Source organism: Cololabis saira, chromosome 18 (genome assembly GCF_033807715.1).
Source record: "Cololabis saira isolate AMF1-May2022 chromosome 18, fColSai1.1, whole genome shotgun sequence".
NCBI classification, from domain to species: Eukaryota; Metazoa; Chordata; class Actinopteri; order Beloniformes; family Belonidae; genus Cololabis; species Cololabis saira.
Window position 1 is genome coordinate 10329511 of NC_084604.1, and position 25955 is coordinate 10355465.

A 25955-nucleotide genomic window follows, 5' to 3' on the forward strand; every position below is an offset into this window, starting at 1 on the left:
GTCCTCAAAACCCCACAGCACTGTCGTACATGCGGCTTGCACCTTACTATTACCTCCACAAAAACCACACATGTACCCCGGCTTGTTCCAGCACTTTTTTGTCAGATCCGAGGTTGGATAACGAGGTTCATGTGCACCTCAGGGAACCCCCCTCCCTCTCCCAAATTGCTGATGTCATCACATAACCAAGATGCCAGTAGAATCCGAGAGGCGTGGGTCAACTTATCACCAGCACAAATAGTAGCTGTTAAGCACAAGCGACCAGGCAGCCCTATGGGAGCTTATACAATAATGTAAGTATCAACATCTCAAACCCATAATCCAAATGGCTCTCAGTGAAAACCAAAACACCATGCCAGCGTGTTAACAAGGTTTAATCTCTGTAGGGTCACGGCTACTTAGGACTTTGAGGGCAAGGGCCACATTACAATGACTTAAGTCAGGATATTGTGGGCGCCGGTGCTATAAAATTGACGACTTTGTCACTTGGGTCAAAATGCAACTCTCTTATTTAAAAAAAAAAAAAGCGTATTTATTTCCTGTTCAGTTTTACTAACAATTATGACCATCTTCCCTCTGAGATTAAAACAAACAAAAAAAATAGTAAAAAGACCACAAAAGGACTTTTTTTACACAGATGAGGTCAGTGACATACAGTAGCTGTCTGAACCACCGGGGAGCAAAACTATTGGTTTACCGCAAAAGACATTCCAACATTCATATGCCACCATAGTAATTACTACTGGGATCAGTCACATCACCAATAAGTGGCCATCCATCCACTGGATCATTTAATTGATCTGTCTCCCCACAACACCAACTGCTGCCAACGCTCTGAGACGACACAGGAGAAATGTCTTTGCATGGTCAGTTGGAGTTTTTATGGTTTCTGGAAGCAACTCTATGTCTTCACCCTGTAACAGTATTCACATCACTGCACAGATGAAGAGACGGCACCAGACCAGAGCTCCCCACTGGTCTAGAGGGATGTCGTAGGGTTGGAAAAAAAGGTACAGCATTCAGAGGCATGACTGGATATGTGTGTACCAGAGGTTGTACATCAAAGGCACCTATCACGGTGTGTAAATATCATAGTGTGGGCTGGTCCCCTTGAGTTTCTGGGGGGAATCCAATGAAGAGGGAAAGCTGCATGATTCTACTCTGATCTGGGTCTGTGATGTCACAGGACCCTGAAGATCTGAACGTTTAATGGCATCACACAAAGTGAGAGGATAATGTGATTTAAGTTGATTAATTGATTAATTAAGGCTGACAACCAATGTGATTTTTTCAGTGTTTGATTGACGCATAGAGCTTTCTTTGCCTGTTTGACATTCGATACAACAAGGCACAAAGCTAAGGCTAAACAACACTAAACACCAATATGATTGAATTGTCTGCTAAATATATATGTCCAAAGCAGCACCAATAATATATGTTTCCACACTATTTTTTAATTGCTTCACAATGTTAACCCAGTTTTGAGCTTTTTGATTAGATCAGTGGTTTTCAACTGGGGGGTGGCGGACCTGTTTTCAGTTGGTCAAGGATCTCTGGCTGAGGTCAATTCAAAACTCTCCAGTAAGGCTACATATTTTTGAGTCTTTTCAGAACTACTACTTGGCCGTTGCCCTTTTTGTATTTCATGTATTTTGCAAGAACGCACCAGCTTAGTCTGTTAAGACTTGCACCTTTTTTATTTCACATTTGTTCAAGAAAGCCCTGCACAATCTCGGGTGGCTGTGCGATTAATGGATGGATGGATGGATAGATGGATGGATGGATGGATGGATGGATGGATGGATGGATGGATGGATGGATGGATGGATGGATGGATGGATGGATGGATGGATGGATGGATGGATGGATGGATGGATGGATGGATGGATGGATGGATGGATGGATGGATGGATGGGTGGGTCGCTGCTTCTCATTAAGGGGTGATGGCGGGTCCCAAAGCCAGTTGAGAACCACTGGATCAATCACGAAATCCCATTCCAGAGATGTGTAATTCACTGAGGAGCAGGGGTTGGTTATGGGTGTATCAGCCCAAAACCAGAACCTGCCACGTCACTTCCAGTGACTGGTGGACTGCCATTCTCAAGAACCAGATCAGAACCAGAGGCAGTGTAGTGGCTATTATTCTTGTCTTGTAACTTCAATTGTAGGCACGCTTGGATTTTTAAAATGTAAACATCACTGATTAACATTTTTTTCATGGCTAAATAAATTTCTTCAGCTACAGTATAAACAGGTTCAGGTAGTCTGTGCTGGTTTCCATATGAGACAGAAATGAATAGAGTATCTGCTTAAACAAACAAACTGTCCTTTAAACCAAGATTTCTCAATTGCAACATTTTTGTTTGATGAAAATGCTCACGTATATGTCCCAATCTGTTATTTGGAGCCAAACTCCATTGATATCTTTCTCAGCAACAGGTTTCATTTAGTAAATTGAGTCTCATAAAGCAAGGGAGAAGTTTTCAGGATTGTCTGTGATTGGGTGGAGCCCCTGGAGGCTTCTCAAGAGTCCTTGAGACTCAGGTTGAGACTCTTAATTGCGCTGGAAATGGTCTTAATTGGCAAATAATGAACTATTCAACCCGAATCCACAGTCTCTCTTGCAGAGTTGAATATTCAGGACAAAAATGATAATAAAAATAATCAAAATGAAGCATGATACAGTCAGATAATGTGCTGTGCATGTGATCAGTGTGCAGCAGCAGGCTCCACGGGCATCAGGGGAGAACAGGACGCCGTGCTCGCTCAGATATCTGTTCCCACCACACCAACATACAAGCTGTCATATCATTTACAAGGATAACTGCTGCGCATAACCACACAGAGAGCAGACACCGCAACCAATCTGCGTCAAACAACTAAAATAGTCATCGCGGAGGGCGGCTTACGTGTGAGGACAACTTAATGAAACTCCTCTCCCCCGGGGAGGAGGATGCGCCCATAAAAAGTCAAAACAGCGGTGATTGATGGCTGTGGCAGTAAAAAAAAATAAAAAAAATCCCTGATTGCGCACAAAGTCCTTCTGAGGTAATGAGGTGACGATGACAGGGGCTGCATGTGGTTTGAAAACGCAAAGATCAGTCATTCTTTGCCCTTGCACCTGCAGATGGGAGTCCAGTCGACAGGTGCAAACCTGCAGCAACTTCTCATCAATCATGCACATCAGAGGCAACGCAGCATTAATGAATTAAAAAATAATAGTTGGACTGATGAAAAAACAAACTTCCACGGTATAGTCCAGTTTTGGATGACTGGGTGGTTTCGTGATGAAATGAAGGTTTACTTACAGTTCTCAAGAACTGGATCTCATCTTCTCCCTCTCCGCCCTCGGCCATGGCTGTGAAGGAGCCTCCTCAGACTCTGGACGCCGCTGACTGCCGCCAGGAACGCGCTGCCCAGCCTCTCTCGAGCCGATATTAGCATAGGACTCATCCACAGCCATATAGGGCACTCAACACCCTTCCTCCCTCTCCTCCTCCTCCTCCTCTCCCTCTCCCTCTCCTCCTCCTCCCGTGCGCGCCCCCTCCCCAGCAGCAGCAGCAGCAGCAGCGCCGGGGACGCGCTCCCGCTCCTGCTGATGATGATGGTGATTATGATGATGCGGGGATGAAGGTTGTGATCACATATCTATACTTTTAAAACGTGAAACCTCCTCGACTCAGCAGGTTTAACCCTCCTATTGTCCTCATTTTCTGAATACTATAATAATGAATGTTCCTTTTTTTTGTTCCTAGAATTTCAAAAGAGGTTGGTAAAAGATCATTTTATTTTAAAGCTCCATCAGATTGGAATATTCTTCCCCTCTTTTCATTGTTTTAAGTTGTCATTATACTCTCATCTTAAAACAAATTGCCTATGTTTTTAATTTATTTATGTATTTTTTGTCCTTTTTTCTATGTATTTATTTTTATTTTTTATTTTTTCTCCCTGTTATGTTATATTTATCTCGTTGTTCCGGTTATACAATTAGTCTATTATGTAACTAGACTTATGTGGGTAGGGGTTGTGTGTGGGAGGGGGTGAGCAACATGTCTGTGTTTGTTTTATGTCATGTATGTCTGTACTGTAATGTGATATATTATATTGTATTGTAATGTTGTATGTTTTCTTGGGACCCCCTTGAAAATGAGATGTTACATCTCAAGGGGCTATAAAAAATACACCCCGCGTCCTCCGGGTCACAATGACCGCGGTCTTCAGTAAACCCCCATTATAAGCACCTTAATGGAATTTTTTAAACACCAAATTTCATCTTGCTTGAAGAAACAATTTGTCATTCATCACAAAATGCGTGAATGCTTAAGTTTTCCCTCTTAATTTGTATTTCTATAGGTAAAGAAAAAAATGTGCAAAAAGAAGTTTTGAAGGCAAGGCAAAGGTTTATTTGTATTGCACAATTGAACACAAGGTAATTCAAAGTGCTTTACATCAACATTAAAAGCGACAAGACACAATTAAACATTAAATAACAAATAAAAGGAAATAAAATGATAAGAAAAGAGGTAAAATAATAAAAAGCACAAGTTGTTAAAAAGTAAGGGCAGTAGAGTCCAGCAGGTAAGTATTTAATTTAAGTATAGCTTCTGTAAACAGTATGAATGTATTGAATGCATTTTTATTCATCCCAATGACTCAGTTTCTTTTTTTTTCAGTGAACAATTTTAGATAATGTACAATACAAAAATATGAAATATAACATATCCCATTCAACTAATTAGCACATATAGGGCAGTATGCAAGTGCAAAGCCTATATTCAGATATATTTATTACACCTGCAGCACACAGTATAGTCCTTCTTTTGAGGGCAGAGCTGACATCTCTTCCTCTACTTGCCCTAGCTGGGGAAAATTTCAAGTAAAAAAAAATATTGTTCAAAGGATTTTTATTTTGTTTTTTTAACACAGTGGCACTGGCGGGTCATTGTGACCCGAGGACAATAGGGGACGGAGCGTGCCTCGGTGCAAAGTTATGAATGACTCACTTCACACATATTGAAATGCTCCTGCAGACTTGGGAAAAAAATCTGCAAATTGGTGTCATTATTAGACAATATTAAACCCAACCTCTCAGCCACAGGGACTGTATATTCCAACCACAAGCTGCAGAAACAGCAGAAACAGCCTTAATGCACATGAAGAATATTTTATGGTTTGCTTAATTGCATTATTCAGCTCACTTGGTCTGATTGCTTTGCTTCCTCATCTGTGACTGGCAGACACTGCAAGTTTGTCTTGTTTTTGTCATCAGCGTTATCTAAATGTGTGTTTAATGTTAAATACATTACGCCATTAAATACATATTTTAAAAAAAGTTTAATGCCTTCATTGCCTTAAAAAATATTTAAAAAAAAGCTGAATTCTGACTCGAGTCTAGGGCTTTACCTAATTTCTGATCCAGAGATTATGAAATCACTTAAATATTGAACATTTCAATAGGTGTCATCACAAAGATAAGTCCATACAATACAACATTAGTCAAGTGCCAGTCATTTGTAGGTAAGAAAGATAAAGATTTTTTTTGGTAAAAAAAAAAAAAAAAGCTTCACGTTTTCTGCCAGTACATGACTGACACCTAGTGGCCATTTATTGTAACTACAGAGGCTGTGTACAGCATTTTCTGATTATGTCTATTTCGGCTTTTACACAAAGGCAGAACGAAATTTGTGCAATATACAATTAATGTTCCTTAAATGCATTTAACCAGTATTATAATTATTCTACATGAATTGTAACCATCTGCTGCATATACAATGAATTGATGAAGGCACTTTATTTTGGCTTCTTTGAAATTCAGGCTTACAAATTTATGTTGTGAACTTAAACATACACCGATTGATACCTGCTTAACATCTGATTAAGGGTCACAGGGGCCAACTGGTTCCTATTCCAGCTCTTAACAAACAGGGGTTCAGCCTGGACTAGTTGCCAGTCCACTGCAGGGACATAAAGAGACAAAAGTACACAGACAGAACTAGAGTTAATTTAGGATCACCAGTCCACCTAACATCCATCTATTCAGACTGTTAAAGGTAGTTGATGCATGTGTGAAGTTTGCACAAAATACAAAGAAAGTCCAAATCATGATTCCCCTTCCACCGTACTTCACCATAGGAATGTTTGAGATGTTTGAGACCTACATAGTGATGGGTACTTTTCCTTTTGTCCTGCTGTCGACTGACAGATTCTTAAACACTTTGGGATTACTCTGTATCCCTTTTAAGCCTTCAATACATCAAATAATCTTCATAGTTTGTCTTTAAAAAACTCATTTTGTAAAGCATGATTCACATCAAGAATAATTCCTTTGACAAGCAAACTTTAAATGTTGTGTGCGTCTTTTACCAACTGAAGTGGCGGTAAACCACATCTCCCAACCCATTTCATTAATTGGACTTCAGATTGTACTGATTCAAATTGGCTTTCAATTAAGTAATTAGCCCATGTGTGTCTTCTTTTTCACCCCGTCACTACAAGGCTTAAGGAAGGAAAACCTTTTAAGGGGTTTACGCACTTTTTCTTAAACAAAGAAAGTTTTAAATTGCCTTATAAATCGTATCTTTCTTCCAAAGTTATCTGCAAGGTTGCGGTGGTTGTGGTGTCAGTCTGACTGAAACCACCTGCTGCCTATTTTCCTGAAATGCCTGTGATCCACCAGAGACAGCTGGCCAGCCGTCAGATTAGCTCTGTGTGCAGCTCAGCGTGGCGTGCAGCTGACCTAAATGCAGTCAGTGGTCAGATGCGATTTACACGACGACAGGCTGATTACACACACAAGATTAACTCGCGACGACAAACAACATTCCTTTGAGTTAGTCCAGATAGTGATGAAGTTCAATGAATTGCTGAAGGATTATTGCTCTAAAAACAAAACACATGATGCTGTATAAAGATGTAGTTTAGTGTTTTAGAATAAAAATACTTTTTTGCATTCTTGAGATTGTATGGTTTTATTAACTTGTGCACAGTGATGTTAAAACTATGATATTTGTTTTCCCTGATAGAAATGTTGTCCCCACTTCAAAGATTAGACTCCTTAGTCCAAATCCACACCGTCTGTTTGCTCCTGTCTCCATTCAGTAGCTGTCAGCCCTGGGAGGATTAGTGGCGGCGAGATTCAGCTGATGAACCAATCACAGATTCTTCTGGATTGCAGCTCAAGGTGGTGATTGGTTAAACCCTGACCGTGCCACAGCAACGGGTGGATCGGTGTCCGCGGTTACCTGAGCATCTCAGGTGCAACAGAGGACTGACCCGCTTCTGGAGTTTAGTTTATGTAGTTTCAGTTACAGAGAAGCTCCTCGCTGAGACCAAATCTTCTGTACGCTAACTTTTGAGTCCGATAGCAACATTCAGATTACACTTTTTGCACAGTAAAATCAAAGGCCAAGCAATCCAACAGGCATCCACAGTGGAGGAACTAAAATCAATAAGTTCTGGGTAAGTGTTACTAGAAAAAGTTGCATAGTTAACTTTTGTTTGTTAAATTCAAGGAAACTGACTTTTAAGCTCTGCATGTGAATGCCAGGACAGAACGAGTTAAGATGAGCAAGAAATACATGCATTTGCTTTTTCTTTTTGTTTTCTTTGCAGATCTCATGTGGCTACTCAATACCACAAATACTACAAATACCATGGGAAGCCCTCATTCCACCTTGAACCGTTTCAACAAGACTAGTTGTGAGAATCCCCCCCTCTCCCTCTGCAGGGGCCTCCCCCCCTCTGAAGCACCTCTTCCAACCCCGGAGCACGAGGATGAGGAGGAGGAGGCTCCAGCTGCAGCGGCAAAGCAGAGTGAAGCAGACAAGATCTGCCTTTCAGACCTTAAAGACATCTTCAAAGCGTTGGATGACTCCTCTGGGATTTCCTGGCTGACCGAGTTCCTTTCCCTGTGTTCTGAGTGCCAGGCTTTCATGAATATGGGCAACCAGCAGGCCGCAAAATTGAGGCCCAATTATGAAGAGAGTTTGAATGCTTCGCCGAGATCCCCCAAGATTCAGACCCCTCGGAAAAGAAGAAGGAGAACGGAGGGGTTGGTTTGCGCTAACAAGCTTCAGGACAAGCTCAAGATCACACCGGGAACTCCACAGGTGCCTCTGAAGTCAAGGAGACTCATCAAGCTTCACGCAACAAGCCCTCCAGCATCTGAGGACTGGACCCCTGCAGCCCGGAGAAAACAAGTCAGTGGGAAAGAAATGGAGGAAATAAATACTTCATCACAGGTGTTGAAGCCGGTGTGGAGAGTGAAACTGCCAGATGCCTCGTCTTCAAGTTTACAGGGTCACAAAAGCCCCTCCCCTCCCAGAAAGCCTTTCTCTGCAAGCCATAAGTCCTCTCCCGCTGACTCCGACACTGACCTTTCTGAGTATGAAAATGAGATGTACCCCTTGTTTTTCTCCAGTGTTGAGGCAAAAAGTTGCAAGAAAGAAAAGAAAAAGGCAGAAAACGTGGAGATGAGGTCCTGCCAGGAGGAGGCTGCAGCTCAGAGGGTGATGGAGCAAATCCAGGAGGTAGAAGGCATCATACGACGGGTCAGTCTCACCAGCTCAGAATGGATCAGAGACGGTGGCGAGGATGGGGAGCGGCCTCAGGCTGCCTCGTACTGGACTGAAACATGTACTCAGTCCTGGTTGAATGGAGAGGAAAAGACGTCCCACCGAAACAGACCTGGTAAGGAGCTTGGCGCTCCGGATGATGCTCTGAGCAAGAGTTGGCGACCTGTCTTGAGGATTAGAAGCAGTGATACTGAGGGTGAGGAGCAGAGCCTCGTCACACGAAGGCCTCTGAATCTACCGTCACATCCTCACCACTTTACCTCAGCTCTGCCAAAGAGCTCCTCTTCCAGATGTCTTTTAGCGGATGAAAACTTCTCCCCTGCGCCCTCACCTCCTCCGTCTCTGTCTGCGGGTCCAACAACATCCAGCAGCTGGGAAAGATTGTCCCCCATCCTGTCGTCTCCTCTCACACTCAGTCTGACGGATGTTACTGCACAGCAGGAAGCACAGGTCCCCGAGTGTTACAGAGTCTGTTGCAACTCACAGGATAAACCACTGATTACTTTGGAGGATGGAGGCTTTAAAAGAGCCTCCACAAACCCCGGGGAAGCGGGAAATAATTGGAGACAGTTGCAGGAGCAGCTTCCTCAGGCAACCATTCAACTGAAGGAAGATTACCTGCACTCATCAGGTAACAATCCAAATCAAACCACACCTTTCAGGTGGTCTTATTATTGTAATAATATGATGATACATATTGTCCAATTAAATTGATAATGAGCAAAAACAGATTTCCCAGAAAGAGGAAATCATGATACATTTTCACAAGTTAAATTATTTAATAATTAATAAATATCTTTTTAACTGAGTCATTTATTCAGAAAAATCGGTTATTCAAGTCAAAAGATTCCGCTTAACCTCATGAAACTACAACTTTTTATCATAAAATGAACAAAAACCGATTAAAAACCTGATTATATGCAACAAAGGCATTTCCAGTTGGAATAATTCTGTTTAAGAAAACGTCCTTTTTTATTCCTCCTTTCATTTACAATCTTTTCAGGAGACGAGGTAAAAAAAAGGTTGTTTTAGGTTTTTTTTGTTTATGGGCAACAGCGTATTTTTAAAAACAACTGCATAATGATTCTTTATCTGAAAACTAGTAGTTTTTTTCATATTAAACATAAGAGAGGATGAATCTAAGTTTATAATGATATTTTTTATTGTTGCACATTTCTCTCTGAGCCATTAACCTGAAATGCAGGCGTTGTATTTGAGCCTGTTCAGACTCCTGAATCAGATTGGATCATCTTTGAAACCATAAAATCTGGTGCCTCAAATGTTGTCAACAGTTAATTAACCGTATAGAGTCACAGTGTACTGTATATACACGGTAAAACTAGTTTTTATGTGCGAAATGTCCTAAATGTTGATCATTATGATTAAATACTGAGGAAATAATAAGTGTGATTTTTTTTCTTTGGATTTACTTTTTTTTAATTAAATAATGATACAATTATATGTTGTTGCTGGAATGAGGATGCATTTTCCCAATACTGAAACCCACTTCAGATCATTTTGTAATATTTTTACAAATAAATCATATGACTTTGGGAAGGGTGACCAACTTTTTCACATGGGAGTAAATGCTTAGGCAGATCACTAATTTAAAACCTACACAAGTGTTGCTAAATAAATACATATCAAATGCTGAAACTGTGAAATTTGAACTTGATACGAGCAGCATGTTGCTTAACCATAAACATATACACACAGCAACGCATGCTGTCATCCAGACGAAAAGCTTGTTTAATTTAGAAATGTAATACAAAACTAAAGCCAGTTTGCGTTCCAACATTGTGGCTCTGCAGTAAAAGAGTTAAAACTGGCAGACCTGACACCAGCTATGAACATTTGCTGCTCGACCAAACAGTGAATTGTTGAACCTCTACAACCTTTACAAACCTGTTACTCTCAAAACCGCTGCGGTTATTTTGTTCTCAGCTCCGGCCGTGCAGAACAATGAACTCTTGCCTTCGTCCACAACCCAAAGGCACAGAGGTTTCACAATGAGGGCTCAGAAATAGTAAGATGGAGACATTTAATGTTGCCTGTTGCTTCAAAAAAGATAACTTTGAAGTAACAGTTGAGCCCAACCATTTATTCAGTCCTAAACCCAACCTATTATTTCACGCTTAAATCTCACCGTGCTCTTTTAATCCACCCAACCACTGAGAGTGACAGCAGAAGGAAATACCTCTAGAAAATGGTTGATTACATGGGATTCATACTGGGGTATGTTGAATTTATCCACTGTATCCACACTTAGGTTAAGTATTTTAATGGATCTTAAAAGCGCCAAACATGAATATTCAACCCAGTCTCACACAAAAACGTACCCTGCCTACGTTGGTCCAAAGTGCAAAAACGTAGAGGGGCTACAATATTAGCCCTTGAAATGTATAACTGTTACGTTTTTTTAGCCCTTAAAACGTATAACTGTTACATTTTTCTGCCGATTCGTTTTGCGCCCAAGTCACGTGACTTTTAAGATTCTGGCCGTGATACCAACAAACACGGTGGACATTTTTCATTTTTGAGTGAAGAAAATCAATATTTTGAGTTAGTTTCTGCATAGAAATGTGTTTTGATTACATTTCTAGCAATACATATTTCACTTTCATAATATTCACTCAGTAAATGTATATAATCTCTTGCTTGCACGTGGTTGCAAGGTTTTTTCAGATCTCGTCAGAATAATGTAAATCTGGAACGTTTTAAAAACGTGAAATGGTTACATTTTTGGTTGCTGTACACGCTGTGAAGAAAATCAATATTTTGAGTTAGTTTCTGCATAGAAATGCGTTTTGATTACATTTCTAGCAATACATATTTCACTTTCATAATATTCACTCAGTAAATGTATATAATCTCTTGCTTGCTCGTGGTTGCAAGGTTTTTTCAGATCTCGTCAGAATAATGTAAATCTGGAACGTTTTAAAAACGTGAAATGGTTACATTTTTGGTTGCTGTACACGCTGTGAAGAAAATCAATATTTTGAGTTAGTTTCTGCATAGCATTTTGATTACATTTCTAGCAATACATATTTCACTTTCATAATATTCACTCAGTAAATGTATATAATCTCTTGCTTGCTCGTGGTTGCAAGGTTTTTTCAGATCTCGTCAGAATAATGTAAATCTGGAACGTTTTAAAAACGTGAAATGGTTACATTTTTGGTTGCTGTACACGCTGTGAAGAAAATCAATATTTTGAGTTAGTTTCTGCATAGAAATGCGTTTTGATTACATTTCTAGCAATACATATTTCACTTTCATAATATTCACTCAGTAAATGTATATAATCTCTTGCTTGCTCGTGGTTGCAAGGTTTTTTCAGATCTCGTCAGAATAATGTAAAACTGGAACGTTTTAATAACGTGAAATGGTTACATTTTTGGTTGCTGGACACGCTGTGGAAAAAATCAATATTTTGAGTTAGTTTCTGCATAGAAATGCGTTTTGATTATATTTCTAGCAATACATATTTCACTTTCATAATATTCACTCAATAAATGTACATAATCTCTTGCTTGCTCTGGTTGCAAGGTTTTTCAGATCTCGTCAGAATACCCTGGCTACGTTGGTCCAAATGCAAAAACGTAGAGGGGTTACAATATTAGCCCTTGAAATGTATAACTGTTACATTTTTCTAGCCCTTGAAATGTATAACTGTTACATTTAAGGAAAAATAAAATTGCTGCCATTTCTTTGATTCTCGGTCTAAATTGCAATATTTTAAGATAGTTTCGCCATGAAAAGCAGATTTTATCATATTCATAGCAAGAAATATATTTTGGTTATTTTACCCTCATTTAATGGATCTTATTAACAGAAATGTATGAACCATGTGCTTGTTTTACTTCCTTTGAGTAATAAAACCACCAATTCTCTTGCATGGCCCCGTTAATAAAATATATGCCAGGCCCAGTGCTTAATTTCTAAAGTGGGAGGTCCCGGAGCGCAGACGATGAGTGGCTCCGGTGCGAGAGAAAAAAAAAAACACACACACACACACACACACACACACTGTTGAACTGTCCGTTTTGACGTTAACGGCGATTTTCACAATGATATCTGCAACATTTCTTAAGGCAGAAACACCACTGTATCATTGTTAATTACACAACATTAGTGGGTTAATTTCCTGCAAACCAATTTTCATGTTTTTCCCTTCGATTGTGAGAAAAAAAAGAGTTGTTTCACGCTGAGAGCATCATGCCAGCCAATCAGAATCCTGGAAAAAACATCAACAAATGACACGTGTAACTTCCAGGCTGATTTATGGTTCCGCGTTACACCAACGCAGAGCCTACGGCGGAAGTGATACTAGTAGCTGATTGGCCGATATGTGATCATCATCATCATCATCATCATCATCATCATCATCATCATCATCATCATCATCACCATCATCACCACCATCATCATCATCATCATCATCATCATCATCATCATCATCATCATCATCATCGCTACCACCATCATCATCATCACCATCACCATCATCATCATCATCATCAGTCAAGTCAAATTGCACGTGCGAGGTCCCGTTCATCGCTGCTTGCAGCTTTAATTTATATATAACTATTTTAACATTTCTAAACACAAAAACACGAAAGTGTCCTTGATAATTCAATAATACAATAGGTTCATGTTAAGGACATCCGTTTTAATTAGTTCTCCTTCGATTATGAGATGTTATTAATGCTCAGTAGACACAGGAGGTTTGTTATGTATTGTTATGAGGCCTATTTCGTGTCTATTTTTGAACAGTTCACTAATGCTTTGAGCTAGGAAGCTGAAATTCTAGACTCTGTATCAAGAGGTGACTTTCATCCACTGTGCGGATTTTCAGATCTGTTTGACCTTCGGAAGTGTCAAAGGTCACCCCGTCTGTTGCTTTTCGGCCTGCTAAGACTATTTCGTGTCTTTTTTTGCATAGTTCACTAACGCTTTGAGCTAGGAAGCTGAAATTCTAGACTCTGTATCAGGAGGTGACTTTCATCCACTGTGTGGATTTTCAGATCTCTGTGACCTTCGGAAGTGTCAAAGGTCACCCCGTCTGTTGCTTTTCGGCCTGCTAAGACTATTTTGTGTCTTTTTTTGCATAGTTCACTAACGCTTTGAGCTAGGAAGCTGAAATTCTAGACTCTGTATCAGGAGGTGACTCTCATCCACTGTGCCGAGGTCCAGACCCGTGCGACCTTCGGAAGTGCCAAAGGTCACCGTGTGTGGTGCCTTTTTCGGGCCTTTTTTGTGTGTTTTTTGAATAATTCACTAACGCTTTGAGCTGGGAGGCTGATTTTTGACTATGTTGCAATGCAGAAGGCCCTTTGCTAGGATCTTTTGGTCTTGTGGCTGTACGACTTCCACAGAGCTAGTTGGCATTGCAGAGGGTTTACAGAGTTGAGACTTGGTAAGCCCAATTTAAGCCCCATATGGAGGCCACAGGTCAAGTTTTACTTGGTTTGGTCAAATATTGTGGCAACGGTGTCCGTTCGAATGTTGGAAAAGGTGACGTTTCAAAGCTCCGCCCATCGAAAAGTACAGGTCTGATCTGCACCAAACTAACGTCTGTTTGATCAGGGGATGCCCCCGAACAACATATAAAAAATTCAGACTCCTAGCTAAAGGCGTTAGTGAACTATGCAAAAAAAGACACAAAATAGGCCCTGTTCCATTAGTCAGGAGGCTCTCAGAGCTAGAGGTTTCTACACCCTCCTAACCAGCCAGAACGTTTTAGAGGAAAAACTGTTGCAGAAGTCATAGAAATCTGAATTTTTTATATGTTGTTCGGGGGCATCCCCTGATCAAACAGACGTTAGTTTGGTGCAGATCAGACCTGTACTTTTCGATGGGCGGGGCTTTGAAACGTCACCTTTTCCAACATTCGAACGGACACCGTTGCCACAATATTTGACCAAACCAAGTAAAACTTGACCTGTGGCCTCCATATGGGGCTTAAATTGGGCTTACCAAGTCTCAACTCTGTAAACCCTCTGCAATGCCAACTAGCTCTGTGGAAGTCGTACAGCCACAAGACCAAAAGATCCTAGCAAAGGGCCTTCTGCATTGCAACATAGTCAAAAATCAGCCTCCCAGCTCAAAGCGTTAGTGAATTATTCAAAAAACACACAAAAAAGGCCCGAAAAAGGCACCACACACGGTGACCTTTGGCACTTCCGAAGGTCGCACGGGTCTGGACCTCGGCACAGTGGATGAGAGTCACCTCCTGATACAGAGTCTAGAATTTCAGCTTCCTAGCTCAAAGCGTTAGTGAACTATGCAAAAAAAGACACAAAATAGTCTTAGCAGGCCGAAAAGCAACAGACGGGGTGACCTTTGACACTTCCGAAGGTCACAGAGATCTGAAAATCCACACAGTGGATGAAAGTCACCTCCTGATACAGAGTCTAGAATTTCAGCTTCCTAGCTCAAAGCATTAGTGAACTATGCAAAAAAAGACACGAAATAGTCTTAGCAGGCCGAAAAGCAACAGACGGGGTGACCTTTGACACTTCCGAAGGTCACACAGATCTGAAAATCCGCACAGTGGATGAAAGTCACCTCTTGATACAGAGTCTAGAATTTCAGCTTCCTAGCTCAAAGCATTAGTGAACTGTTCAAAAATAGACACGAAATAGGCCTCATAACAATACATAACAAACCTCCTGTGTCTACTGAGCATTAATAACATCTCATAATCGAAGGAGAACTAATTAAAACGGATGTCCTTAACATGAACCTATTGTATTATTGAATTATCAAGGACACTTTCGTGTTTTTGTGTTTAGAAATGTTAAAATAGTTATATATAAATTAAAGCTGCAAGCAGCGATGAACGGGACCTCGCACGTGCAATTTGACTTGACTGATGATGATGATGATGATGATGGTGATGGTGATGATGATGATGGTGGTAGCGATGATGATGATGATGATGATGATGATGATGATGATGATGATGAGGATGATGATGATGGTGGTGATGATGGTGATGATGATGATGATGATGATGATGATGATGATGATCACATATCGGCCAATCAGCTACTAGTATCACTTCCGCCGTAGGCTCTGCGTTGGTGTAACGCGGAACCATAAATCAGCCTGGAAGTTACACGTGTCATTTGTTGATGTTTTTTCCAGGATTCTGATTGGCTGGCATGATGCTCTCAGCGTGAAACAACTCTTTTTTTTCTCACAATCGAAGGGAAAAACATGAAAATTGGTTTGCAGGAAATTAACCCACTAATGTTGTGTAATTAACAATGATACAGTGGTGTTTCTGCCTTAAGAAATGTTGCAGATATCATTGTGAAAATCGCCGTTAACGTCAAAACGGACAGTTCAACAGTGTGTGTGTGTGTGTGTGTGTGTGTTTTTTTTTTTTCTCTCGCACCGGAGCCACTCATCGTCTGCGCTCCGGGACCTCCCACTTTAGAAATTAAGCACTGGGCCTGGCATATATTTTATTAACGGGGCCATGCAAGAGAATTGGTGGTTTTATTACTCAAAGGAAGTAAAACAAGCACATGGTTCATACATTTCTGTCAATAAGATCCATTAAATGAGGGTAAAATAACCAAAATATATTTCTTGCTATGAATATGATAAAATCTGCTTTTCATGGCGAAACTATCTTAAAATATTGCAATTTAGACCGAGAATCAAAGAAATGGCAGCAATTTTATTTTTCCTTAAATGTAACAGTTATACATTTCAAGAGCTAGAAAAATGTAACAGTTATACATTTCAAGGGCTAATATTGTAACCCCTCTACGTTTTTGCATTTGGGCCAACGTAGCCAGGGTATTCTGACGAGATCTGAAAAACCTTGCAACCACGAGCAAGCAAGAGATTATATACATTTACTGAGTGAATATTATGAAAGTGAAATATGTATTGCTAGAAATGTAATCAAAACGCATTTCTATGCAGAAACTAACTCAAAATATTGATTTTCTTCACAGCGTGTACAGCAACCAAAAATGTAACCATTTCACGTTTTTAAAACGTTCCAGATTTACATTATTCTGACGAGATCTGAAAAAACCTTGCAACCACGAGCAAGCAAGAGATTATATACATTTACTGAGTGAATATTATGAAAGTGAAATATGTATTGCTAGAAATGTAATCAAAATGCTATGCAGAAACTAACTCAAAATATTGATTTTCTTCACAGCGTGTACAGCAACCAAAAATGTAACCATTTCACGTTTTTAAAACGTTCCAGATTTACATTATTCTGACGAGATCTGAAAAAACCTTGCAACCACGAGCAAGCAAGAGATTATATGCATTTACTGAGTGAATATTATGAAAGTGAAATATGTATTGCTAGAAATGTAATCAAAACGCATTTCTATGCAGAAACTAACTCAAAATATTGATTTTCTTCACAGCGTGTACAGCAACCAAAAATGTAACCATTTCACGTTTTTAAAACGTTCCAGATTGACATTATTCCGACGAGATCTGAAAAAACCTTGCAACCACGAGCAAGCGAGAGATTATATACATTTACTGAGTGAATATTATGAAAGTGAAATATGTATTGCTAGAAATGTAATCAAAACGCATTTCTATGCAGAAACTAACTCAAAATATTGATTTTCTTCACAGCGTGTACAGCAACCAAAAATGTAACCATTTCACGTTTTTAAAACGTTCCAGATTTACATTATTCTGACGAGATCTGAAAAAACCTTGCAACCACGAGCAAGCAAGAGATTATATACATTTACTGAGTGAATATTATGAAAGTGAAATATGTATTGCTAGAAATGTAATCAAAACGCATTTCTATGCAGAAACTAACTCAAAATATTGATTTTCTTCACAGTGTGTACAGCAACCAAAAATGTAACCATTTCACGTTTTTAAAACGTTCCAGATTTACATTATTCTGACGAGATCTGAAAAAACCTTGCAACCACGAGCAAGCAAGAGATTATATACATTTACTGAGTGAATATTATGAAAGTGAAATATGTATTGCTAGAAATGTAATCAAAAGGCATTTCTATGCAGAAACTAACTCAAAATATTGATTTTCTTCACAGCGTGTACAGCAACCAAAAATGTAACCATTTCACGTTTTTAAAACGTTCCAGATTTACATTATTCCGACGAGATCTGAAAAAACCTTGCAACCACGAGCAAGCAAGAGATTATATACATTTACTGAGTGAATATTATGAAAGTGAAATATGTATTGCTATAAATGTAATCAAAACGCATTTCTATGCAGAAACTAACTCAAAATATTGATTTTCTTCACAGCGTGTACAGCAACCAAAAATGTAACCATTTCACGTTTTTAAAACGTTCCAGATTTACATTATTCTGACGAGATCTGAAAAAACCTTGCAACCACGAGCAAGCAAGAGATAATATACATTTACTGAGTGAATATTATGAAAGTGAAATATGTATTGCTAGAAATGTAATCAAAACGCATTTCAATGCAGAAACTAACTCAAAATATTGATTTTCTTCACAGCGTGTACAGCAACCAAAAATGTAACCATTTCACGTTTTTAAAACGTTCCAGATTTACATTATTCCGACGAGATCTGAAAAAACCTTGCAACCACGAGCAAGCAAGAGATTATATACATTTACTGAGTGAATATTATGAAAGTGAAATATGTATTGCTAGAAATGTAATCAAAACGCATTTCTATGCAGAAACTAACTCAAAATATTGATTTTCTTCACAGCGTGTACAGCAACCAAAAATGTAACCATTTCACGTTTTTAAAACGTTCCAGATTTACATTATTCTGACGAGATCTGAAAAAACCTTGCAACCACGAGCAAGCAAGAGATTATATACATTTACTGAGTGAATATTATGAAAGTGAAATATGTATTGCTAGAAATGTAATCAAAACGCATTTCTATGCAGAAACTAACTCAAAATATTGATTTTCTTCACTCAAAAATGAAAAATGTCCACCGTGTTTGTTGGTATCACGGCCAGAATCTTAAAAGTCACGTGACTTGGGTTCAAAACGAATCGGCAGAAAAATGTAACAGTTATACGTTTTAAGGGCTAAAAAAACGTAACAGTTATACATTTCAAGGGCTAATATTGTAGCCCCTCTACGTTTTTGCACTTTGGACCAACGTAGGCAGGGTACGTTTTTGTGTGAGACTGGGTTGGAATATTATGACTTTTCGTCAATATGCAATTTTGATTGATGACGATTTTTGAACCTTTATTGTGAAATTATCCCGTCAAGCAACCTCTTTCATGTGCTTCAGTTGCTGTGGATCCAGAGGGTTGAAGAGGACAAAATCCCATCAGAAAATCTTCAGGGGCGTTTAAAGAGAAAGTTGTGCTTGAAGGAGCGTGACTTGGCTTTTAGTGGTTGGTTGGAGACGTGAAGATCAGAGGAGCAGGTGGTGCACATGCTGAGTCTTGACTGTCAGGTTTAGACATTGATTAAAATACTGTGTTTTTAGTGCTCTGACTACAGACGACTACAGACTACAGACATGTTTCTTGTCTGGTTCTGCAGCTGTAGACTCCTCCGGGCCATCGAACACTTACACCCACGTAACAGGCCTGTAGGATGTGTACTAGTCCGTCAGTAATGAGCCCTTGCTGTTAGAAATACCACCACTTCTATGTGCGTGTTAACCAGTACTTCTCATCCGATGTTTATAGCTTTGCAGCACTGGATCAGAGCTGAACAAAGATCTGAAAATGTTTGTGTAGGTCCGTGTCTGTCTTTCTGGGAACTCCTCGACTCCTGGAAAGAAAAACTGTTCATGAGCATGTATAAAAAAGAAGAAGAAGAAGACTTTGGGTTAAGCATGAATTCAGGTTGATTATCTCTTCTCGCAACACAAAAAGTGCATGTACTCACATGAAAAACTGGAGACTTTAGGTGAGAGTTGCATGGGATGCATACCATTGCATACGAGTATAAGGACTTGAAGAAGAGAAGTTGCAATATGCTTAAAGACGTGATAAGATGTGATAATCATTACAGTAAAAGAGTGGTATACTCTATTAGAGGCAAATTCAGCACAAATGCACATGCTTGACACGAGTGAACATAACAATGCAATGGGTCATATTGTATTGTAATAAATAGATGTTTCTCACCTTCATCGTGTCAGGTTGATTAAGAGTATGGCAGTGCTGCCAAACCCATTTCGTTGCACTGTACTAACGTACATATCTGTTTAATACCTGTCAGTCAGGCTTTAGGCAGGGCCACTCAACTGAAACTGCTCTTCTGTCATTTACTGAGTCAATATGGGTCCTCCTCTCAACACTCTCAGAGCTTGGCATTTCAGGATCTCTCCTCTTGTGGTTCATGTCTTACCTCTCAGGAAGATCGTTCAGAGTGTCATGGCAAGGACGAGTGTCCAGATCGCATGAGCTGGTAACAGGGGTGCCACAGGGATCGGTGCTTGGCCGTCTTCTCTTTTCACTATACACCACTTCACTAGTTGAAATCATCAGCTCTCATGGGTTCTCCTAACACTGCTATGCCAATGACACCTAGATCTTCCTTTCCTTCCCACCTGGAGACACTGCCGTCTCAATGAGAATATCGGCCTGTCTTTCTGATATCTCTGCACGGATGAAGGACCGTCACTTCACCTAAATCTGTCCAAGACTGAGCTTATGGTCTGTCCAGCCAGTCATTCCTCACCTCCTCAGATAAGCTTGCAGCTGGATTCCACCCCACTTTTGCCCAACGCTTCTGCTAGGAATCTTGGTGCCATTTTAAACAGCCAGCTGACCTTTAAGGAACAAGTTGCCTCGGTTTCCCGGTCTTGCCGATCCACTCTTTACAACATCAGGAAAATCAGACCCTACCTGACAGAACATACGACACAGCTCTTGGTTCAGGTTCTGGTCATGTCATGCATTGACTACTGTAATTCCTTGTTGGTCGGCCTTCCTGCTGCTCAGTTAAACCTCTATAGATGATCCAGAATGCAGCAGCATGTCTGGTCTTCTACCAGCCCAAGAGAGCTCATGTCTCTCCACTGCTAACCACCCTGCACTGGCTTCCAGTTGCAGCATCCAGTTCAAAGCTCTGCCTTTGGCTTACCAAACAATTACCCATACGGATCCTGCCTACCTTCACTCCTTCATCCAGAGCTACACTCCTCCCGACAACTTCGCTCAGCCAGGGTAAGACGCCTGCGCTTCCACCACAACGTGGCGTGAAATCAGTAACTAAACTCTTCTCCTCCATTGTTCCCCGACTGAGGAACGACCCAACAATCTCTGTCCAATCTGCAGGGTCTGTATCTTCTTTTAAAAGCAAGCTAAGGAACACTTCTGCATCTAGGAAACTTCTCTGCTCATCAGAATAAGTTAGAAGATTTGTCCAGCTCTTTCCATGACTCATCACTGATGGTTGTGAGTCATGCAATGATGGTGAATTTAAGACCTAGTTTTGCCTTATAAAGGAACTGTTGTGTTGGGAACAAAAAAATATGCTCTAGCACTAGCACGGCAGCGCCTGTGTCCAACTGGACTCCCAGCAGTCTGACCAGCTGTACCCACCTATGTGGTTTCTTGCTTGTGTTTTTCTCTCAGATGTGGATAAAAGAGTCTGCTAAATGACAGTAGTAGTAGTAGTAGTAGTAGTAGAAAATAGGATTAGATTAGATTAGAGCTTTATTCGTCACTGAGCTAGCCTCCCGGTACAGTGAAATTACTACCTGTACAACCCATCAAGAGAACAGAAAAAAGACAAAACAGATGACGACATATGACATGGGTACACTGGTGCAATTAGCTGAGAAATGAGGACCCGGGATAGAGGAGGATTATTTTGCTTATTTTGTGGGAAAGAACCTTCCCAGCTGAACTTTGATAAATAATTGATTTGCTGACAATAAATCAACTATTTCATTTTTCTGGTGTATGTTAGTATGTTATTTCCTTTTTTACTTGTCATCTTTTTGTTTTTTTTTGTGTATACATATCCATTGACTTTGTAGAGCACTGGATGATATCAGATTTTTTTCTAATCCATTAACTTTTTGTTGTAAAATAATTACACATTTTTGATATTGTGAATGTCTCTGAAACAATCCTGAATTTAAATTTTTGATAAAATGAAACAAACATTGAAAAAAGTCAACCGCTGAGCCATGAAATATGTAGTAAGATGATGACAACCTTTCTAAGAAATAATGTCAGTTAATGCATCTGCAATGATAGAATCACTAATTCGTTTAGATCAGCATGATGTGTTCCTAGCGGGCTGAGGCCGGGCAGCGGGACTACAGAGTGTCAAACAGGATTAATGATTTGAGCTTCGTGAAATGCAACAAATCTTTAGAGGGTAATGTATAGACAGAGAGGAGAAAGGCATTCACAGGCTTGTGGGGATTCTCATCAAAAATCCAGTTTACTGCTCAGTGATGTCTATCTGGGGCAGATAGTACATTTCTATAAACTGTTTAATCTTATGAAACGATTAGTTACACTACTGCTGCCTCTGTTGGAGATTTGCAGCAGCAAACTTTGCTGCTGCAAATTCATGGAGAATATACTCTCTGTGCCAGATTTGTAACAACAGTTTCGAACTTGAGTTACTATAGCCCTCGTTTAAGTACAATAGTTGGCATTTAAAGTGGATCAAAAAAATGTATCAAAAGTGTCCTTATTGGTAGCACTGTTGCCTCAAAGCCAGAAGGGTTCTGGTTCAACTCCCGGGGTCTTTTTTGTGTGGAGTTTGCATATTCTCTAATTGCTTGCGTGGCTTTTCTCCGGGTAGTCCGGCTTCCTTCCACAGTTCAAAAACATATATATGAGGCTGATTGATGATTCTGAATTGCCTGTGAGCATACTTGCTTGTCGACATGTGTGGTCCTGCCATGGACTGGACACATGGTACCATTGCAGTACTCCTGCGATGAACTGAGATAGGCTCTGGCAGACCCCCGTGAACCCGTATAAGATCAAGCAGGTGTAGAACGTCAATGGATGAATGTGATGATTTGTTGCCTCACTTTTAATTAGTATACTATTTTATTGTGTGTATTTTTAAAAATCGGGATTGCATTTCTTTGGTGCAGCACAGTGGTTTAGTGGTTAGCACTGTTGCCTCACAACAAAAGATTCCTGGTTTGATCCTGGGCACACTGTTGCTCTTAAAGTTGGAATAAAATATTCATACATTCAACATTCATCATGATTACCGAATTATTCCAATTGTATGGGCAACATTATATTATGATCAAATATTTGAGGTCAGAATTTTGTTCATTGAGTAGTTTTAATGAGTGTATTTTTGTGACTTTTCTTTGGTGAAATAAAATCCAACAAGCAGAAATTCTTCAGCATGTTGCCTGCAGTTTTGCAAGAAGAAATTATGTCAGGATTTTCTCTAGCTCTCACCTCCCCTCATCTTTGATGAAGGAGCTGCAAAAAAAAAAATCACATTTCTGCCTTCAAGGTTGATCCGTTTTTGACTTCATGTGGTATCTTTGTGGATATGGAAAGTTATTTCAATGACAGTGGACTTCAAAGTCTTCCCACTGGCAGTTCTGATAAGCCTGGCAGCTCTGGAAGGTCAGTGTCGGACGCAAATAGTGAAATTCATATCACATAAATGAAACATTTCCTCTTACCTACTTTCACAGCTGGTCAGGAATGATTAATACATGGTTGTAGAGGGTACAATCCAGGTTTCCCTGGTTTCCCTATCCCATATTGATCCATAGACACAAAAACCTCTTAACAACTCGAGCGGAGTAGTGGAGTGATGATGGTTTGGGCTTTCTTTTCATTTATGGTATTTAATAAAAGTGAAATCATCTAAATCTTGATTAAAACAGCTGAGAAAGAAAATAAGGTGCTGCAATGGCCCAGTTAAGGTTATGGACCTGCATAGAGATATATCTATGGTGGACCGGACTGAGATACTGTGGCAGGATGAAGAAAAATGCACAAATGAAGATTGTACAGAAGACCAAAATGTCTTTACAATGAAGTGAGAGCTTGATCATGTCATTAAAAATAAAAAAATAAAACAAACAAAGCAAACTTTTTTTTTTTTACTTCAAGTTATTGTAGCTGTAAGCTATTACTAAACATGGTGTGATTATCTAATTATAAAACGTGGTCAGGATCACGTTATTATTTTATTTTTTTACATTGTTATAGGGTGTACTTTCTTCGTAACGATTGTATCCGGGTTTGATGGCTCGTATCATCTTGTCTCCAGATGAAGCTCTGAAGAGGCAGGAGGAGATCTGGCAGCAGGAGGTGGAGGAATCTCTGTCTCGCTGCAGGTCTCTCTTCCATCCATCCAGACCCAAACATGTCGACTTTCTACGCATCACCCCAGACGACGAGATCCCTTACACGCCCCCAGCCACACCTCTGCAACAACTGAGGGTGAGTAGAGTGAGAGATTGGATGTGAGAGACAGAGAGAGCACTGAATATCTCACTCTGTGCAAACTGCCGGGTTAGTTAGTTAGTTAGTTAGTTAGTTAGTTAGTTAGTTAGTTAGTTAGTTAGTTAGTTAGTTAGTTAGTTAGTTAGTTAGTTAGTTAGTTAGTTAGTTAGTTAGTTAATATTTATTTCGGTCAATCACAAACATAAAAATCAACAAACAAGATAACACAGGTTTTTCCCTGGTCAACATTGTGATTATTTTGACCGAAAAGGTCTGGGCTTGAAGCATAAAGCTTATCTTGCCCACTTTTTAACAGAATAGAATATATAAAAGAACAAATGGAGTATCATAAATCTACACAAAATAATAATAATAGTAATAATAATAATAATAACAATAATGATGATGATGATGATAATAATAATAGTAATAATAATAATAATAATAGCTTAAATAACTGTAATAATAGTAATAATAATGATAATAATAATAATGATAGCTCTGAAAACAGAAAGTGAAAAGAAGGAAAAGGAAACCGACAAAACCAATTTAAGTTGTCATTTTATCTCATACATGTGTGCATTCTTCTTTGTTTGCTTATTGTGTTTCTATGTATGTGTCCATTACCTTTGCTTTAAATAATATCCTGTATGCTTTTATTGAGTTTGCTAGTTTAAGGTCGTTGTGTAATGAGTTCCACAGTTTTACTCCTAAAACAGATAAACATCTTTGTATTTGTTCTTACTGTTGTTGTGTCAAACATTGAGTTCCCCTGAGGTCGTGTTTGCCCTCTCTTGGCTCAAACAGTTCCTGCATGCAGCCCGGAAGTAAATTGTTATAAGCCTTGTTTATTATTACAGTGGTGTTCAGATTAACTATGTCTTGCAGTTTAAGTGTATTGTTTTGAATGAAAAGTGGGTTCTGTTTCATTCCTTCCAGACTGCCAGTGGCAGTAAACAGAGTGGATATGTCTCCTCGCGCTCCGCGCAGGTCGAGATTTAATAACAACAGTGTCACGTGAGTGACGTGTAGGCTACCTGTGCGTCTATAAATACCGCCCGGTAGACTACATCCGGCCTCTTGAATCTTCTCGCTGTTAACCTGACGTACATCGCTGGTTAATTGCTCCGTAGATCCGTGTTTCGGATCTATATTTTCTGCAGGTTCGGGGAGGTAAGCTCAACTCTGGTTGGTGGTGTTTGACAGCCTGCCTGTGACTCTTGGTCGGAGCGCACGTTGTGCCCTCTAAGGCTGTGGCTGTCAAGCCATCTTACCTCTCCCTTTTTCCATCTGGATCGAGCGCCCGTGTGTCGGGCTGGCTCGCTCCCCAGCCACACAAACGGTCTTGAATTGTTTGTTGTTGGGCTGATTCCTCCACATGCTAGATGTCCCAGCCGCGTTCAGTGGTCCGCCCACTGCTCTCGTCTGTTGGTTCCTAGCCTGGCTTGGTAAGTATTTTTTACTTAAGTTTTAAAAAAAAAAATAAAAAAATATATATATATATATATAAATTTAAAACAATATATATATTAAAAAAAAAAAAAAAAAAAAAGCTAGTCCAGAGGTTCCGGACGCGTTCTGTGGCGGCCACAGTTCTCGCCTGGATTGCCTGGCTCCACACTGAAGTGTTTGGATTAAAAACAGTGGTGTGAGGAGTCTGTTAGATGTTCTGATCGAGTCTCAGTTCTCGCCCAGATTTCCTAACTTGACCATTTTATTTTTTGGAGGAAGCGATGATGGCTTGTACATCGTGTGGCACTCTACTGTTGGTAGAGGATGGCCATGAATTGTGCCCCCAGTGTCTGGGGGTGGGGCACCTGAGGGAGGCCCTGTCAGACCCCTGCATCAACTGCAGCATTTTGCCGCTCACGGTGAGAGAGGAACGGCTGCGTCAGGTGGAAGGCCTCCTCTTTAGGAGCGACCTCCCACCCTCTGGGCCCGCTCATGTCAGTGCAGGTTCCCGCAAAAAGCACCGGGACAAG

At 40.0% G+C, this 25955-nt stretch overlaps 2 protein-coding genes across 7 annotated transcripts in view; one reads left to right on the top strand and one right to left on the bottom strand.

Annotated features, from left to right (window-relative positions):
• ryr3 (ryanodine receptor 3) overlaps nt 1-3428 on the bottom strand; it is a 146672-nt gene extending 143244 nt beyond the window's left edge. For all 5 annotated transcript variants that reach the window (XM_061746271.1, XM_061746272.1, XM_061746268.1 and 2 more), the window contains exon 1: nt 3309-3428. In XM_061746271.1, coding sequence (XP_061602255.1) covers nt 3309-3356 — 48 coding nt within the window. In that variant the 5' untranslated portion in view covers nt 3357-3428. The remainder of the gene's footprint in view (nt 1-3308) is intronic.
• Nucleotides 3429-7247: 3819 nt separating this feature from the next.
• Nucleotides 7248-25955, top strand: part of fmn1 (formin 1) — a 70531-nt gene continuing 51823 nt past the window's right edge. For both annotated transcript variants that reach the window (XM_061746418.1, XM_061746419.1), the window contains exons 1-3: nt 7248-7458; nt 7612-9204; nt 23798-23970. In XM_061746418.1, coding sequence (XP_061602402.1) covers nt 7617-9204; nt 23798-23970 — 1761 coding nt within the window. In that variant the 5' untranslated portion in view covers nt 7248-7458; nt 7612-7616. The remainder of the gene's footprint in view (nt 7459-7611; nt 9205-23797; nt 23971-25955) is intronic.